General features: G+C 44.2%; 1 protein-coding gene and 1 long non-coding RNA gene across 5 annotated transcripts in view; one reads left to right on the top strand and one right to left on the bottom strand.

The window, feature by feature from the left end:
* Positions 1 to 16,245, top strand: part of TBXAS1 (thromboxane A synthase 1) — a 151,536-nt gene that overhangs the window by 63,288 nt on the left and 72,003 nt on the right. For all 4 annotated transcript variants that reach the window (XR_014246992.1, XM_082400340.1, XM_082400339.1 and 1 more), the window contains 2 exons: positions 5,485 to 5,581; positions 13,464 to 13,580. Coding sequence is in view for 3 of the 4 variants with exons in the window: in XM_082400340.1 (XP_082256466.1) it covers positions 5,485 to 5,581; positions 13,464 to 13,580 (214 nt within the window). In the remaining variant the exon portion in view is untranslated. The remainder of the gene's footprint in view (positions 1 to 5,484; positions 5,582 to 13,463; positions 13,581 to 16,245) is intronic.
* LOC309632626 overlaps positions 1 to 16,245 on the bottom strand; it is a 130,989-nt gene that overhangs the window by 56,205 nt on the left and 58,539 nt on the right. The gene's annotated exons all lie outside the window — the stretch shown is intronic.

The following is a 16,245-nucleotide window of genomic DNA, read 5'->3' on the forward strand; positions in this document are numbered from 1 at the left end:
AGCTCCTTCAGCACTGCATGGGATGGGAGAGGGTGCTTCTTCAAGGAGGGCTGGGCAGACAAAAACAGTGGAGCCATCTAGGCACCCAAAAGGAAAAACAAACTTCATTTACAGGTTTCTCTGTTCAAGATCTTTCCAGGAGCTCCTCAAACTGCAGAAGAGTATTTGTGTAAATATAAATTCACAAGATTACACAATTTACATGTAAAATGGGGCCAGTTTTCTCACGAGGTTCATAAACCAGCTCTGAAGCAATTCTAAAGAAATTGTGACAAAATTGTTTTTAGCATTAGCAATATTACTAGAGAAAAGCACAAAGACTCCCCAGGTGCCTACTTGGAAGGACAACTTTCATTTGAATGTAGAAGTATTATTTTGTTTCTTTTTGAAAAACAAAAAAAATTATCTTGGTAATAACTAAATCAATACAAATATATTACCAAAGTATGTGTGCATCCCAATGTAAATGTTTCCTTTTAGATCTAAGAATTTAAGGAAATGAGGATGGGTGTGAATTTTAGTTAAATATAAAGCAGGGTTTTTAACATGGGGTTTGTGGGTCCCCCAAGCTGGTTACTGTCAATCAATCAGAATCTCCTGCAGAACTTATTAAATTTAGAGGGGACTGGGTCCCACCCCAGAGATTCTGGTCAGGTAGATCTGGCTAGGTCCAGACATCATTATTTTCTGAACGCTTGGCAGGTGGTTTTGATCAGTCGTTGAGGCTGAAAACAACTGCCCTAGGACAGTGTTTCTTGAAATGTGGGAGTAGTCATCTTGCATCAGAATCTGGAGAGCCTGTTAAAATGCAGATTCCTAGGCCCCTCCCAGGCCTACTATATCTGCTCCAGTGAGGAGCAGAGCTGTGACTCTATAGTTTAGTAAGCTCCCAAGTGACTTTTATACATTTTAAATTTGGGGGGCTTCCCTGGTGGTCCAGTGGTAAAGAATCTGCTTTATAATTCAGGGGACGCAGGTTCGATCCCTGGTCAGGGAACTAAGATCCCACACGCTTCAGGGCAACTAAGCCTGCGTGCCACAACTACTGAGCCCGCGCACCTCAATGAGAGAGCCCGCGTGCCACAAACTACAGAGCCCCCGCGCCCTGGAGCCTGTGCGCCACAACTAGAGAAGACCCACACGCCACAACTAGAGAGAAGCCCGTGCGCCGCAATGAAAGATACTGTGTGCCGCAACTAAGACCCGACGCAGCCAAAAATAAATTAAATAAATAAATAAATAATAAATCAATCTTAAAAAAATAACCATTTAAAATTTTTGAGATAATTATAGATTTACAGGAAGTTGCAAAGAATGTACAAAGAGATCCTGTGTACCATTTACCCAGTTTCCCCCAATGGTAACCTCTTGCATAACTATAGTACATTATCAAAACTAGGAAATTGACATTGGTACAAACCATAATACCTATTCAGATTTTATCAGATTTACATGCACTTGTGTATGTGTGTGTCTGTGTGTGTGTGTAGAGTTCTATGCAGTTTTATCACGTGTAGGTTTGTGTAACCACTACCACACAGCTAAGATACAAAACTGTTCCATCACCACAAGGCTCTCTAGTTTTACCTTTTATAGCCATACCACCCCATCACACACACACACACACACACACACACACACACACACACACACACACACACACACATCCCTATCCTTTGGAACCTACTAATCTCTTCCCAATCTCTATAATTTTGTTATTTCAAAAATGTTATATAAATGAAATCATATAATATGCAACCTTTCTAGGCTGGCTTTTTTCACACACATAATTCCCTTGAGATCTATCCAAATCATTGCATGCTTCAATAGCTTGAGTTTTTTTTTTATTGCTACATAGTATTCCATTGTATGGATGTATCACAGTTTGTTTTACCATCACCAGCTGAAGAACATTTGAGCTGTTTTCAGTTTTTGTTTATTACTAATAAAGGTGTTATGAATATTCATGTGCATGTTTTATGAGAACATAAGTTTTCATTTCTCTAGGACAAATGCCCAAGAGTACGATTGCTGGGTCATATGGTAAATACATGTTTAGTTTTATAAGCAACTGCCAAACTATTTTCCAAAGTGACTGTAATGTTTTATGTTCATGTCAGCAATGTATGAATGATTCAGTTTCTCCACATGCTCATTAGCATTTAATGCTATTTTTTAAAAATTTTAGCCATTTTGAGAGATGTATAGTGAGATCTCATTGTGGTTTTAATTTGCATTTCTTTAATGGCCTAATGATGTTGAACATCTTTTCACGTGCTTACTTGGCATACCTGTATCCTTTTCAATGAAATGTTTGTTCATGTCTTTTGCCCATTTTTTAACTGGATTTTTTGATTTTTAACTGTTGAGTTTTGAAAGTTCTTCATATATTCTAGATGTGAGTCCTCTGTCAGATGTATGGTTTGCAAATATTTTATTCCAGTCTGTTGACTGTCTTTTCATCTTCTTAGCAGGTCTTTCAAAGAGCAATTTTTTATGACATCCAATTTATTGATTTATGTCTCTTATGGATTGTACTTTTGGTGTCAAGTCTAAAAACTGTTTGCCTAGTCCTAGATCCCAAAGATTTTCTCCTAATTTTTCTAAAAGTTTTGTTTTACATTTAAGCTCATGATCCATTTTGAGTTGATTTTTTATATAAGGTGTGAGGTTCATTTTTTGGCCAACATATTGGCCAAATTTTTAAAAAATTCTATCATGACTTATTCCAAAAAATGTTTTTGTATATCACTTTTTACAGCATAATTTTCTTAGTGGTTACATAAATGTACGTGCTTAATTTATCACTATCTACTGGTATCAATGCTTTACCACTCTGAGTAACGTGAGGAAAACTTATTTTCATTTTGATCCCTTTATCCTCTTTAGTTTTAAAATATAATTATCTTAAGTATTTTCTCTAAATATATTGAACACCATATCAGATGGTGTTATAATTTTTGCTTCAATCATCAAATTTAAGAAACATAATTGTTTACCCACTCCATTGTTCTTCTTTCCTTTCCTTTCTGAAGTTCCAAGATTTCTTCTGTTATCATTTTCCTTCTGTTTGGAGAACTTCCTTTAGCCATTCTTTTTGGTTTTGGGGGGGCGGTTTTTTGTTTGTTATTTTTGTTGTTGTTGTTTTCTTTTTGGCTGCATTGGGTCTTTGTTGCTGCGCGCGGGCTTTCTCTAGTTGTGGCGAGTGGGGGCTACTCTCCGATGCGGTGTGCGGGCTTCTCATTGCGGTGGCTTCTCTTGTTGCGGAGCATGGGCTCTAAGTGCGCAGGCTTCAGTAGTTGCGGCGCGTGGGCTCAATAGTTGTGGTGGGCAGGCTTAGTTGCTCTGCAGCATGTGGGATCTTCCCGGACCGGGGAGCAAACCCGTGTCCCCTGCATTGGCAGGCAGATTCTTAACCACTGCACCATCAGAGAAGTCCCCTTTAGCCACTCTCGAAGGGTAAGTCTGTTTGTGACAAATTATCTTAGTTTTCCTTCATCTGAAAATATTGTTATTTTCTCACCTTTCCTGAAGGATATTTTCACCAGATGTAGAACTTGTGGTGGACAGTTTTCTTCTTTCAGCATTTGAAAAATGTGTCACTTCCTTCTGGCCTCCATGGTTTCTGAGAAGAAATCTGCTCTCCTTTAATTGGTGTTCCCTATAAATAATATGTTATTTTTTCTCTGGCTGCTTTCAAGATTTTTTCTATTTTTTAGTTTTCAGAAGTTTAGTTATGATGTGTCTTGGCATGAATTTCTCTGGGTTCCTCCTACCTGGGGTTCACTCAGCTTCTTGAATCTGTAAGTTTTTGCCTTTTGCCAAATTGGAGACATTTTCAGCCATTGTTTCTTCAAACCCAGGTGACATTTTAAGTTTGAGAAGCATTGCTCTAGAGTGGGCTTCAAGGGTCCAAGAACACCTCAAATTTTATCTTAAAATGCTGTGAATGTCCATTTTTCTTAGGAGAATGTCCACAGCTTTCACTAGATTCTCAAAAAATTCCATGACACACCCCATAAAGTTTACAAAAGCATTGGTTTATGGTCTTACTGGGTTATTTTTGGTCTTCTTGGCTAAAACCAATTTTTAAAAACTAGTTAGTATTCTTTCTTCTACCACATCTGTTGAATTCCTGTGTCCCAAAGGTTTCTCTAACCGTTTTGGGAAATATGATCACTCAGATGAATATTTCTGAGTGCCTGACATGTGCCAGACAAATATTTTTTTTCCCCTAGTTAGTGAGAAGGGGAAGAGTTAAAACATTAAAGACACTTTTAGCTCATGAAAAGTTTTAAGTAACTAAGAAATCAAAGTAAACTTTGCTGCTTTCATGTCGTGTGACTTTGTTCCTTACTGCTCTGAGCTGGATATGCCAGCGATCACATTACATCCTGAAAATATAATTCCATATACAGTACTAAAAACATGGCATTATGCAGTGGGCCCACTTGTCATCACTCTAGTTTGCTTTATACAGTTGGTAGCCAAGCACACATAGTTCCTCCAAGCAGTCTTGTCCCTGGACAATTGCACAACTGATTCGTCTGCCTGGTACACCCTCATTCCCCTTTGCCACCCTCCTTCCTGGAGTAACTCTTGCTCATCTTTCAGAACTCACTTTAGGAAGCACCACCTCCAGGAAGACTTCATTCTCTCTTCTCCAGGGGTTGAGTTGGGTGTGTTTCCAATGTCACCCATGCTTGCCAGATGTCACAGTGTATGGTGATTACCTAATTGTCACTGCCACCAGACTGTGAGACCCTTGGAGGCTGTGACTGGGTCTGCATGCTTTTGTGCCCCCAGCACTTTAATAAACATAACATGGCCTTAAGCGCAGCTTCCTGTGGGAATTCACCACCACCACTGACTGGCTAAGCCTTTCCTCCATTTCTTCATTAGTGTCATAAGTATCTCTTGAGCTCCTTCACATGTAGGTGTAGCAACCATATGTTCAACCCTTTCCCAGCAGGCTTAATCGTTCCTGAATTCTCACAGGTGTTTATTAATTCACTTTAGACTCTTTCCAACAACCAGTATACAAGTTACTGGTCTTCTCTTGCTAGAATGCCTATCTCCCTCGTTTTGGGAAACATGGACAACACTGACCTCTGCCATTTTCCTCCTTGGTCTTACTACTGGATCTTATGAATTCCTTATTATTGTGTTTAAATTTATAGATCTGTCTTTCCTATCAAGGTATGAGCTCCTTGGGGGTAAAGACTGCATCTTATCCACCCCAGAGTCTCCAGGGACTGGTACAAGGCAGGATTCCATAAATGTCTGTGGGATGAAGTTTGGTGTTAGATCATCACAGCTCTGCTCTTCCTCAAGCTTAGCACATGCATTTCCTCATCTTCTCCACACCTTTACCTCCTATTTATCTTTTACCCTTCGTTCTAAGCCACTGTGAATTCTTTATGGAAAGGAGAAGAGGGCAGATAAATACACCACATTTTAAAGTAATTTTCTTATTCCTCCCAGGTACTACCTTGGTCGTCGGATGTTTATTGTTGTCTCTGACCCAGACATGATCAAGCAGGTGTTGGTTGAGAAGTTCAGTAACTTCACCAACAGAATGGTATGTAATTTTCTTTCTTCATATGGATGGATGGGGAATCATTCTAAGATGCAAGGACAGCACATCACATCTAACAGGGATGTGACTGGGCCTTTTGTAGGGTTTAGATCAGTTCAACTCAAAACTGTGCTCCCCAGTGAATTCGAGTTTTCAAAAGAGATATATAGTACTGCTACAAAAGAATGGCATTTACATTTAAGAAACACTTCAAGAAAGCTAAAGCTCAAGAGGAGTTGGGGCTAATAAAATTCTAAAACCGGGAGGGTTTTTAAAGCTGTGTTCAAAGCTAGAGGAATCCAGAGGGTCAAGTGACCTCAGTCAAGTGACCGAGGAAGACCGAGCAAGGTTAATAAATATCAGAGGGAATGCAAAATATCAAGCTTCCCGTGCTTACATCCTTCCCAGAGAGTATAAACATCTTAAGGCTAGAAAAAGAAGACAAGTAACATTACGAGGGAAATTCATCCCCAAGTAACAAGTCTCTAACCCACTAAAGGATGTACATACTCCATCTTTGTTTGAAAGCACATACCCTGCTTTTTATCTTTGATGAGAAATCACAAAGCATGGAAGAGGTGACAGAAAATGGCAAAGCTCAGTGCTGTCCATATTTTCCAAAAATGAGGAGATGAGAATTCTAGTAGAGATGATCAATAACTTTCATTTTGATTTTTGGAAAAAGTCTAAAGTGAGGTAATAAATAGTTGCTTGTGAGAATTCAGAGAATCACTATGCGCCAACCATTTTTTGTTTTTTTTTTGGCAAATTAAACTCATCTTCCATTCTTATTGGAGTAGTAAGCAACGTATGCACTCCTTTGTTGGTTATTTGACAAACTTCTGCACACTTGCCATATATACCAGGCACTGTCTAGGTAATGATTAGAAAGAGATAGAAAACTCAGTCTCGTCCTTAAGGAGCTTATAGTCTAGTGACAGAGGCAGAGAGGAAAGAAATCAGTACAATATGGTACGGTGAGCATGGAAAACACTGCACCATCCAGGATGGGAACCAGGAAAGGCTTATTAGACGTAAGGTGCCTGGGACTGAGTCTTAAAGAAATTAGTAGTAGCCCCCTAGCTTTCTGTACTGGTTGAGCTGTCCAGAGTGGTTTTTTTTTCTCATTCAATTTCACAGGAACTTATGAGACTGGTACAATTATCATCTGTATTTACTGACAAAGATACTAAGGCTCAGGTTAAGTGACAACCCTGGTCATATGACTAACAGGAGGAAGACTAATGGGATTTATGTGCCATCTCCCAACTCAAGTCCAGGGCTCTTTTTACTGTCACTATTGTAACACTGCCTAGGTGACATCTCTGGATTATCAGGGTTTCATTGAGTAAGTGTTACTCGCCCAAAACACACTTATCTTCCGGCCCCAGAGCATCATGCACACTTCCAGGTGCCACATGGCCACTAGAAGGCGATGATCTGGGAGGGGGTGATCTCCTGGCCTGCTAACTCCTCCATCACCTCAGAATGGCTGAAGGAAACGCAGAAGCTCAGCCACTTCTCTGCCTCTGTTTGCCTCTCTCCCCAAATACTCTGTTGTTACTCCCCCGTTCAAAGTCCCCTGAAGGTTTTTGTGGCCTTGGGATTTTAGAAACTGAGTCTGATGGTTAAAGGCAGTCATAGATTGCTGCTCCCCCAGACTCAGCAAGGAAGGTTGATTAGAGAAACAGAAGAAGCCAGTGAAACAGAGGAAGCCAGTGAGTCAAGGGCCCTGACCGCCGAGCCGCGTGCTGGCAGGCATGGAAAGCACTCCAAGGGCTGCCACGGCTCTTGGCCACGGCTGAGCCTCTGAGCGGTGAGATGGGACATGTCAGCCATGTGTCTCCATTATTGTCACGTTCACATGACATCCAAGATGTAACCAAGGTGTAAGACCCCTCGAGCTGACCTGGAATAGGGCTGCTCTCTGACTGATGTCCTGGGGGCAGACACATACTCAAAATACACGTTCAAGCAGAGGGGACCAAGTCCAGCTGCCCGGTTTCAGTCCGTTTCTCCTCCAAACCATGTGTCTACCCTCCCTATTTTTCCCCACCCCCTGACTAAGATCTCTAGGCCCCAACCTCCAGAATGTGGTTCTAATTTCCTTCTTTCACTCAACACAGTGTCCTCAAGACAAAGTTCAAGTTCCTCAGGTGAGATTTAAGGGCCCCTATAATTTAGATCCATTACATATGCTCCCACCTCAGCTCTCACTGCTCCCCAGTACAAGCAGTCACCCCAGCTGGAGCGGCCTCTCCATTCTCTCTGCAACCTCTCCGGAAAGCCCTGCCCCAGTGCCTTTGCTCATGCTGACACCGCCACTAGAATTGGAGACAGCACAGCAGCGGGTCTTATATTCACTAGCAATGTGAACTTGAGCAAATTACTTCTTTAAGCCTCTCCTTCTTCCTTTGGAAAACAGGGATATGCTCTGCCTTACTGGGCTGTTGTAAGGCTAAATGAGATTATGTGTATAAGTCCTGCTTTACACGCAGGCGAGACAAGTTTTCACCGTGCATTAGCTGCGATTAACAAGAAGATCCTCCACCTCTCCTACACCCATCCAAACCCTTGGTATTCTTCCAGGTTCTCCTCAAATTCTGCTCCCCCCATGAAGCTTTCCCTACCTCAACCCTCATTTACTTTTCCCCTTCTCTGAATGCTAACAGCATTAATCATCTGCATCACTCATTTTCACAATCGCTCCCATTGTGCCTTCTACTATTTACCATGAATCAATGCATGGCTTTCACCCTAACTTGATTAACTTTAAGCCTTGTCCTTCTTTTTTTATACTCCAGGGCCCAAACACATAACGACTACTCAGTATCCGATATATTCTTGTTCAAGCTGAATTGACTCTCCATCAACTTGACATTCTCCCCAGATGAACAAGGTAGTACCTGGAGATTCAATATGTACACCCTCTTGTAGGTCATTCACAGACATGTAAAAAGATCCATCAAAGATTAGATCTCTAGGAAACCCCAATGTTTATAATTTTCCATCTGAGAATGTAGCCACTTATCTTTAGCTTTGTTTATGGTCTTTAAGCCAATCCCATATTCATGATGAAACAACGCTTAGTGACTCAATCTTCAAAAAACCAACTCTAGAGTGGGATTTTCTCACAGGTTTTGAAAGTCAAATTAAATTGGGTTCTGTGGTTCCCTCTTACCCATATGCTTATTTATCTGCTCAAAGAACTCAAGGAGATTAGCGAGGCATGATTTTTTTCTTCCTGACACCATGCCACCTTCCCTCTAATAAGCCATGTTTACTTAAGTGTTCAGCGATTCAGCTTTATTATACATTCATTCAGTAAACATTAAACGCTTACTCCATGCAAGCTTCTACCAAATGGTCCCTTGTGATGCAGAAAATACCTCAGCATATTAGTTTGATACATGAAGTGAAAAGGAACTTAAATAACGCATGATTTCATTTTCCAGCTGTAAGAACCCATCTCTGCTCACAAATCCAGGCTTGACTTATGTGTGCCCCTGACAGCCTACGAAGAGCGGCCGGGATGGGGAAGCTGGGTTCAGCTCTGAAATTTGGTGTGACCTGTAGGCATCCCATGAGGACTGATAGAGTACATTGGCTGGAGTTGGGATGACACCACAGGGAACTCCCTGACATAAGTCAGTATTGAGCAAATACTTGAATTCAAAAATTGGTGAATGATATATTTTTTTCCAATTCAAGAACACCGGGCTGAACAGACTCTACGGCTTGGACCCAGGGTGGCAGTTCCTATATCATGCTTTCCCATTCGCATTTTTGAGGCTCTCAGTTCCATGGAACGTGACTGCTCTCTCTTGCCCATTTTCCGAATGGACCCCTTGGGCCTCTATCACTGCCCTCAACACTTCCTCAAGTTGCTTCCAGTGGTGCAACCACAGTTTATCTTTAAACCCCCATCAGTCTCCTTAGCATGGATAGAACCTCAGTTGCCCCGGCACCTCTGGACGTGGCTATTTTTATGCAAGTATTTTTAATTAGCTCCTTCTCGCTATCGGGTACTCAATGAAGCCACACGGGCAGCTCTTTCTTTATTATCTGCGGAAACTGGAGCTGGGTCCGCTTGATTCAGCAGAAATGGTCCTAACCAGCAGTAGAACGCTATACTCCTGGCCTGTCCTTAAGGCCCAGAGTTGGGGAAGCCGTGGGAAGGGTGCTAAGAGGTAGGGACGCCTTTGGCCCATGTTGGGTTGGTCTAGTTGGATACGGGAATGGAGAGGGTGTGTTTGATCACTAAACCTGCTGCCAGGAGCTCTGAGACCTGGTCTGAGATGAGCACGGCGAGCAGGTCAGGCAGCAGGCATGCCCACTGCCAGGTTCCATCACATGTTTGTGGACTGCAGTGGAAGGTGGTGGTGGTCACCCGTGTGTGGGGTGAGGTGCCAGCCCTCAGGGCCTCACAGGCAACATGGGGGTCAACTCTCCAGGCTCAGGTTCACACCATCGACTCACATCTAAAACCACGGGATAGATTTGGGGAGTGGTTTTATTCAGGACCCCCAGGGCCTGGCTCGCCAGGTACAGCCTCTCCAAGGCTACTTTCACCCTCTCACCACACGGATGTCGGAATCATAGGACGAGTTCCTGTGAAACCACGCCGCGCTCGGCACGTGGCAAAGATTGCTAAAGCTCTGAGGCAAATAGGGCACTGGAAACCTTATTACCCACTGTGTCCGCAGCAGTGCCCCATCCCGGGAGCAGGATCACGCGGCTGGTCACAGAGCTCGGGAACCAGGCAAACTCCACCCGGGGCTCCAGATGGACCGGACCACCCGCGCTGGGCCCCCAGGGACCTGCACGCTGCTACCCACAAGGGACAGAGGGGCCTCAGGAAGTTAGCCACGAATGTGCCTCGCCCACACCTGCAACAAGCCCCTCTCCACCAACAGCTTTTGAAAACTAGCTCATCTAGAGTTTCCCGTCCCCTTTCTCTTAAATAAAACATCAAGTAAAAGAAAACATTCTGGTTTTCAAATGTGTGCAGGGAGATTTAAGTTTAAGTGAGAATGGTTTGGCCCATGACTTAGGGAAGCTCTCGTCACTGCAGTCAAAACCTGACTACTTTTTTCAGCTTTGCATTTCTTTTTTTTTAAATAAATTTACTTATTTATTTATGTTTGGCCGCGTTGGGTTTTCGTTGCTGCGCGCGGGCATTCTCTAGTTGCGGCGAGCGGGGGCTACTCTTCGTTGCGGTGCGCGGGCTTCTCATTGCGGTGGTTTCTCTTGTTGCGGAACACGGGCTCCAGGCGCGTGGGCTTCAGTAGTTGTGGCTTGCGGGCTCTAGAGCACAGGTTCAGTAGTTGTGGCGCACGGGCTTAGCTGCTCCACGGCATGTGGGATCTTCCCGGACCAGGGCTGGAACCTGTGTCCCCTGCATTGGCAGGCGGATTCTTAACCACTGCGCCACCAGGGAAGTCCCTCCTTTTTTTTTAACATCTTTCTTGGAGAAGGGTCAACTCACATGATGGGTCCACAGCTCCGAGAGGCAGGAGTTCTTACTTAAAGACCAAAGAGACTGCAGAGAATCAGAAACCCAGGTTGGCAACCTCATTTGCCTGACCCCTGTCTATTTTGAGACAGGTCTCGTTGTTTTATGTGAAACATTGTGCTGTGCCCTGGAAATCCTGCAGCCTGAGCCGGGAGCTTCTCATCCGGGGATGGGCTGCCCACAGATCACTCAAACCTCCTGTTCAGAATTTCCAAGAAGTGGGGTACAGCCTCTAGTGATAGGGGTTCATCGCTCAAGGCAGGTTATTTTTATTAGTTATTTAGACTACTGGGAAGTTCTCCTTTAGAGGAGCTGGAATTTTCCCCATAGCTCCCACTATTGAACCTAATTCTACCACCCAGGGTCAAAAAAAAGAGCCAAATTTTCTCTTCCATGTAATACGCATTCAATAGATATTTTTTAAGTACAGACTAAGGACCACAATCTGCTCTTCCAAGCCTTCTCTTTCCAGCTACGCATTATAAAATCTGTCAGACTGTCCCCTCACCATCTGACTGCTCTTCTGAAATGACCAATTTACCACTTTCCGTCTTCCACTATCATATCTAGAAATGAAAATAGATCGGTTACTCTAACCAATGCCTCTGAAATCTTCCATCAGAGAATGAAGAATTCTAATGGAAGTTGTAGGCTGAAGGGAGAGTATTGTCATGGCAAGCTGGTGAGGGAGACAATGCTGTCATATTGCACAAGGGCTGGATTTGTCCTCCAAGTGCAAGATAAAAACTATCATGGAGCGAATCCTTAGGTCTAAAGGACAGACACAAAATCCAGTCAACCTTGACTCTTATCTCCAATTTCTTCTGCTTCATCAGAACCCCATAAACCACCACCCAGCTTTCCTTGGAGTGAAATGCTTTACGACAGGTAGTGTGGCACAGGACTGGTGTTTGCCAGTATACAAATATACATAATGTACCATTTCCTCCTTTGATTCTGGAACCTAAACAAATGGGTTATGTTCTAAAAATTCCATGAAACCACAATTCTGTATAGTGACCATGGCACTCCTAAAGAATTTTATTCTAAATATAGAGAGGTATTCCTCTGCAGAAAAAATATCCCAGCAACTTGGTTCTAATATACAATTAAGTCCCCCCAGATACTTTGCAGTTATGTATTATAGCTTATTTTGAGTGTTCATATTTTATCAGAAAATTATCATTTTCCTCTGAACAGGAGTTTTTACAAGGCTTTTGAGTTATGGTGGCTGGCTTCATGTTTCAACTATAATTAAAACAGTGAAAAGAAATAGCAAAACCGTATATCACACGCAGTTCTGAAGAATGCTTTGTCCTCCCGTCTCCCTACTTCCCCTCACCCTGCAGCCCCGGGGCTCAGGGCTCTGAACAGCTGTGAGGGCCCCCAGTTTTGACCGTTTGGTGGGAGTAGCTGGTCTTAGGAAAGAAGAGAATGGCCTGGGAAGAAGGGATGAGGAGACCTCATTTTCTGTGTGCTTCCAGACTCAGCTGGACTATCTCCTCCTCAGAGAAGGCTTCCTGGCCATTTAATCCCCTATCATTTTCTCACCTCGCTGCCCTCTCTACCCTTTCATAACACTCACTTTCCCATGAAATGTAATGAAATGTAATGACAGCTATTTGTTAGTTTAGGAGGTAACTGTCTGCTTCCCCACTAGACTATCAAACTCATTGAGGGCCAATGCAATGTCTTCTTTATTCAGCACCATATAGCCAACATCTTGTATATATTAGACATTCAACAAACATTCTCTGAATGAGAAGAACGAATGAATGAATGAGTGAAAGAACACAGAAACATCATGACATGAAGGAGTTCTCTTGGAACAGCTCTGTTGGGGCATGCTTCTGGAGGACTCTCTTCTTCCCCTTTCCCTCTCCTTCCCCCACCCCCAGGCATATTCCAAAGACCCAGATGCGAGTCTGTCAACTCCTGGCCCAACCTAACGAATCCAGCCACACAAAACCCGTTGCCAAATAGTTCAGACATGAAACTCAATCCCAGGAAAGATGAGCCCACCTCCAAGAAGCCTGCTGTTGGGTCCTCTGGGAACCCTCACTCTGCGGGGGGTGGGGGTGGGGGCTGCAGAACACACAGAAGCCGCTGAGTTATTTACAGTGATGACCACAGAGTAACAAGATAGAATTGGGCCAGCGGCGCTCCCCCACCTGCTCCGGGTGGGTCCTCAGCCATGGATCTAGAGATCATTGTGCATGAGCCCTTATATTCTTTACACCCTTGCAAGAGAAGTCTCTTCATTATTGGTCACGGGTGACTTGAACCAGGGTGTTTATCGAGGACTGTATTGCCACCGAGGTGGCTTGGGCTCCCTTGTGTCCTCACTCTCTGCTTATTGCTTTCCACCAGGCGTCAGGTTTGGAGCCCAAACCGGTAGCCAACAGTGTCCTGTTTTTACGTGACAAAAGATGGGAAGAGGTCAGAAGTGTCCTGACTTCTGCTTTCAGTCCTGAAAAGCTGAATGAGGTAAGACCTGGGAAACGCAATCTCTCTTCCATAGAGAGCAGGATTCCTCTCTCCAGATTCTGATGGGAGCTGGGTCACTTTGCCGTCACCTGTCCGTTGCCCCACCCACTACGCCCTTCGAACCTCCCTATTATCCCCAAAGCACAGGAAACTGTACTGGAGTGTCTGCCCTTTCTCCAGCCTTCCGCAGCCCCGGTTGCCATGAATCTGTAGTGAGTCAGCAAGCGCTCAGGGAACTTCTGCTAAATCCCAAGGCTCTGCCCCGGGCCCTTTGGGGGCACCCAGGGGAAAACTGGAGGGGCTCTCCTCAGACTTTCATGTGTAACGGATCACCTGAGAACCTTGTTAAAATGCAGATTCTGATGCAGTAGGTCTGGGGCGGGGCCTGAGACTCTGCATCTCTAACAAGCTCCCAGGGGACGTGGATGCTTCTGAACAATGAACCACACTGTACATAGCAAGGAACTAGAGAACATCTTGAGATGAGGGTGAGCTTTGAATCAAGTCTGAAATAGGGGAGAGATGGCCATGGATTGCTGGGAGTACAAGGATGTCCTTGGGCAGAACCCTTGGTGGGGGGGTGGTTATGCCCAAGTTAATCTCTGTGGCCAAGTCAGAGGGCAAAGTCTCATTTACAAGATGCTCTTAAACCCGGGGCTTTCTCCTTCCCCCACCCAGGGACCCACCCTTCCCTACCAGCTGTATAAATAAAACTTACTGTTTGTCCTGCTTCCTGACCAAGTTCTCTCACACCGGAGCCTCACTGATGGCCCCTCAATTGCCGATCTGGCTTTGACGTCTGTTCTGAATTCCGCAACAGCAATAGCTCATGACCGAGCCCTTGAGCCCTTCTGATGTGACGTGGCTGAAGGGTTGCCTCAGTGTGAGTCCCAGGTACATGGGCAACTCCAGAGCAAGTGCCCTTCCAGAGCCAGCCACCAGGTCTAGCTGTTCCAGAATGCCTGGCCTTGGAGTGGCCTGTCTTCAGTTCAATACATGAGAGCTACTCTGAGCTTCAGCTCAAGATGCTCACCCGTATGGCCCTGCTGAATTCCTATAAGTCTTCTGAAGTCCCCCAGAAGATGAGAGGGTTCCAGACTTCATAATTAATCCCATCCAAATAAACTCAGAAACCAGAGATCCTGCCCATCCTCAGTGAGGTTTTACTGTTGTTTTTTTTCCTCAATGCGGTTTTGATTTGTGTTTCCATATGTAGCCTTTACATAGCCAGCTAACACTCACACAGCTCTTACCATGTGCCAGACACCACTGTAAGGCTTCCTGTTCGTATTAGCACACTTAATCTTCACCACATCTCTGTGAGGTAAATACTATTATCAATCCCATTTTACAGATGAGGAAACTGAGGCCCATAGAGATTATGCGCTTCATGTCACATAGCTAGTAAGTGTGGCAAAGCCAAGATTAGAACCCAGTTCCAGAATGCTCTTAACCTCTCTGCTTGACTGCTTCTCCTATCTTGTTCTGAAGCTCCCTAAGACTGTCCCAGGGACTGTCTGGAGGGTGGAGGAAGGGAGATAAAGCAAATGGGACCTCTTTGGAAACCTAGGGGTATCAGAAGCAACACTCCTCCATTTGCTGCCTAAGTTTGGAACCAACTGAGGTATGGAAACAGGTTTCAGACAGAAACCTCCTTTCTCACTGGTAAAGCTGTTTGAGAAATGTAGCCTGCCTTCTGGTGGTGTGGGCTTGCTAATGCTTCACCCGGAGTGGGCAACTGCAGCCTCCCCCCGCAGGAGGGCGGCCAAGAGCGCACACTAACGTGGCCCCCCTGATCCCCCCAGGGCTGGCCCACGCACGCTCAGTTCCTTCTTCGCACGCCTTGGCCTGATAAGGGAGGGCAGGACCCAGCCTTCCTCAGCCTCAGGTACACACTGGAGTCACCTGGGGAGCTTTGCAAACCATTGCTGTCCCACATCTAGATTAAATTGGTTTGGTTTGGAACGCAGCCTGGGTCTGAGGGGATTTTACAGCTCCCCAGGAGATTCTGATGTAAAGCCAGAGTTGGGAACCACCACTGGTAGAAATTACCCACAAGGAAACATGAGGAGGGGGGTGTCCTGCTACAGCTGGAACCAGGAGCCCTGCTCCACAGTTAGCCCTGTTATATACCGAGGTTTCATGGGAGAATTTGTTTGAAGGAAGGGCCTGCTTCTTTAAAAAGTTGTAAAGCATTATTTGGGTCATCTTTATAACACCTAGTCACTAAAATGTTGAGTTAACCAAAAGGGGAGGGAGCGGGGAGGAGGGGTAGGTAAACCATGGGTTGACATCAGGAGCTCAAATATGTTACATCACACTTCCTCATTTGTGAGTAAACAATGCCTTGACAATGCTATAGATGCAGAAAGAATCTTATCATTTGTTAAAAAATAAATTGATGAAGGGTATCTGATTTTTTTTTTTTTTAAGTAAGAAAGAAAGTTTTTTTGACAGTGAAGAGGAAAAAAAAAAAAAAGAATCTTATTGGGGTCTAGATTTCTTTAACACCCTACAGGATACACTCAAGAAACTGATACAGCATCATTGCCCAAACAAATTCAGTGCTCCTGAAATCCAAAGCATTTTCTCCTTTTGGTTCAGAAATCAAATTCTTAGTGCCTGAATTAGCTGCAGAAAATAGAGTTCCTCCAAGTGGTTCATA

This window comes from Balaenoptera borealis (assembly GCF_965194805.1).
Source record: "Balaenoptera borealis genome assembly, chromosome: 7".
In the NCBI taxonomy this organism is placed as follows: domain Eukaryota; kingdom Metazoa; phylum Chordata; class Mammalia; order Artiodactyla; family Balaenopteridae; genus Balaenoptera; species Balaenoptera borealis.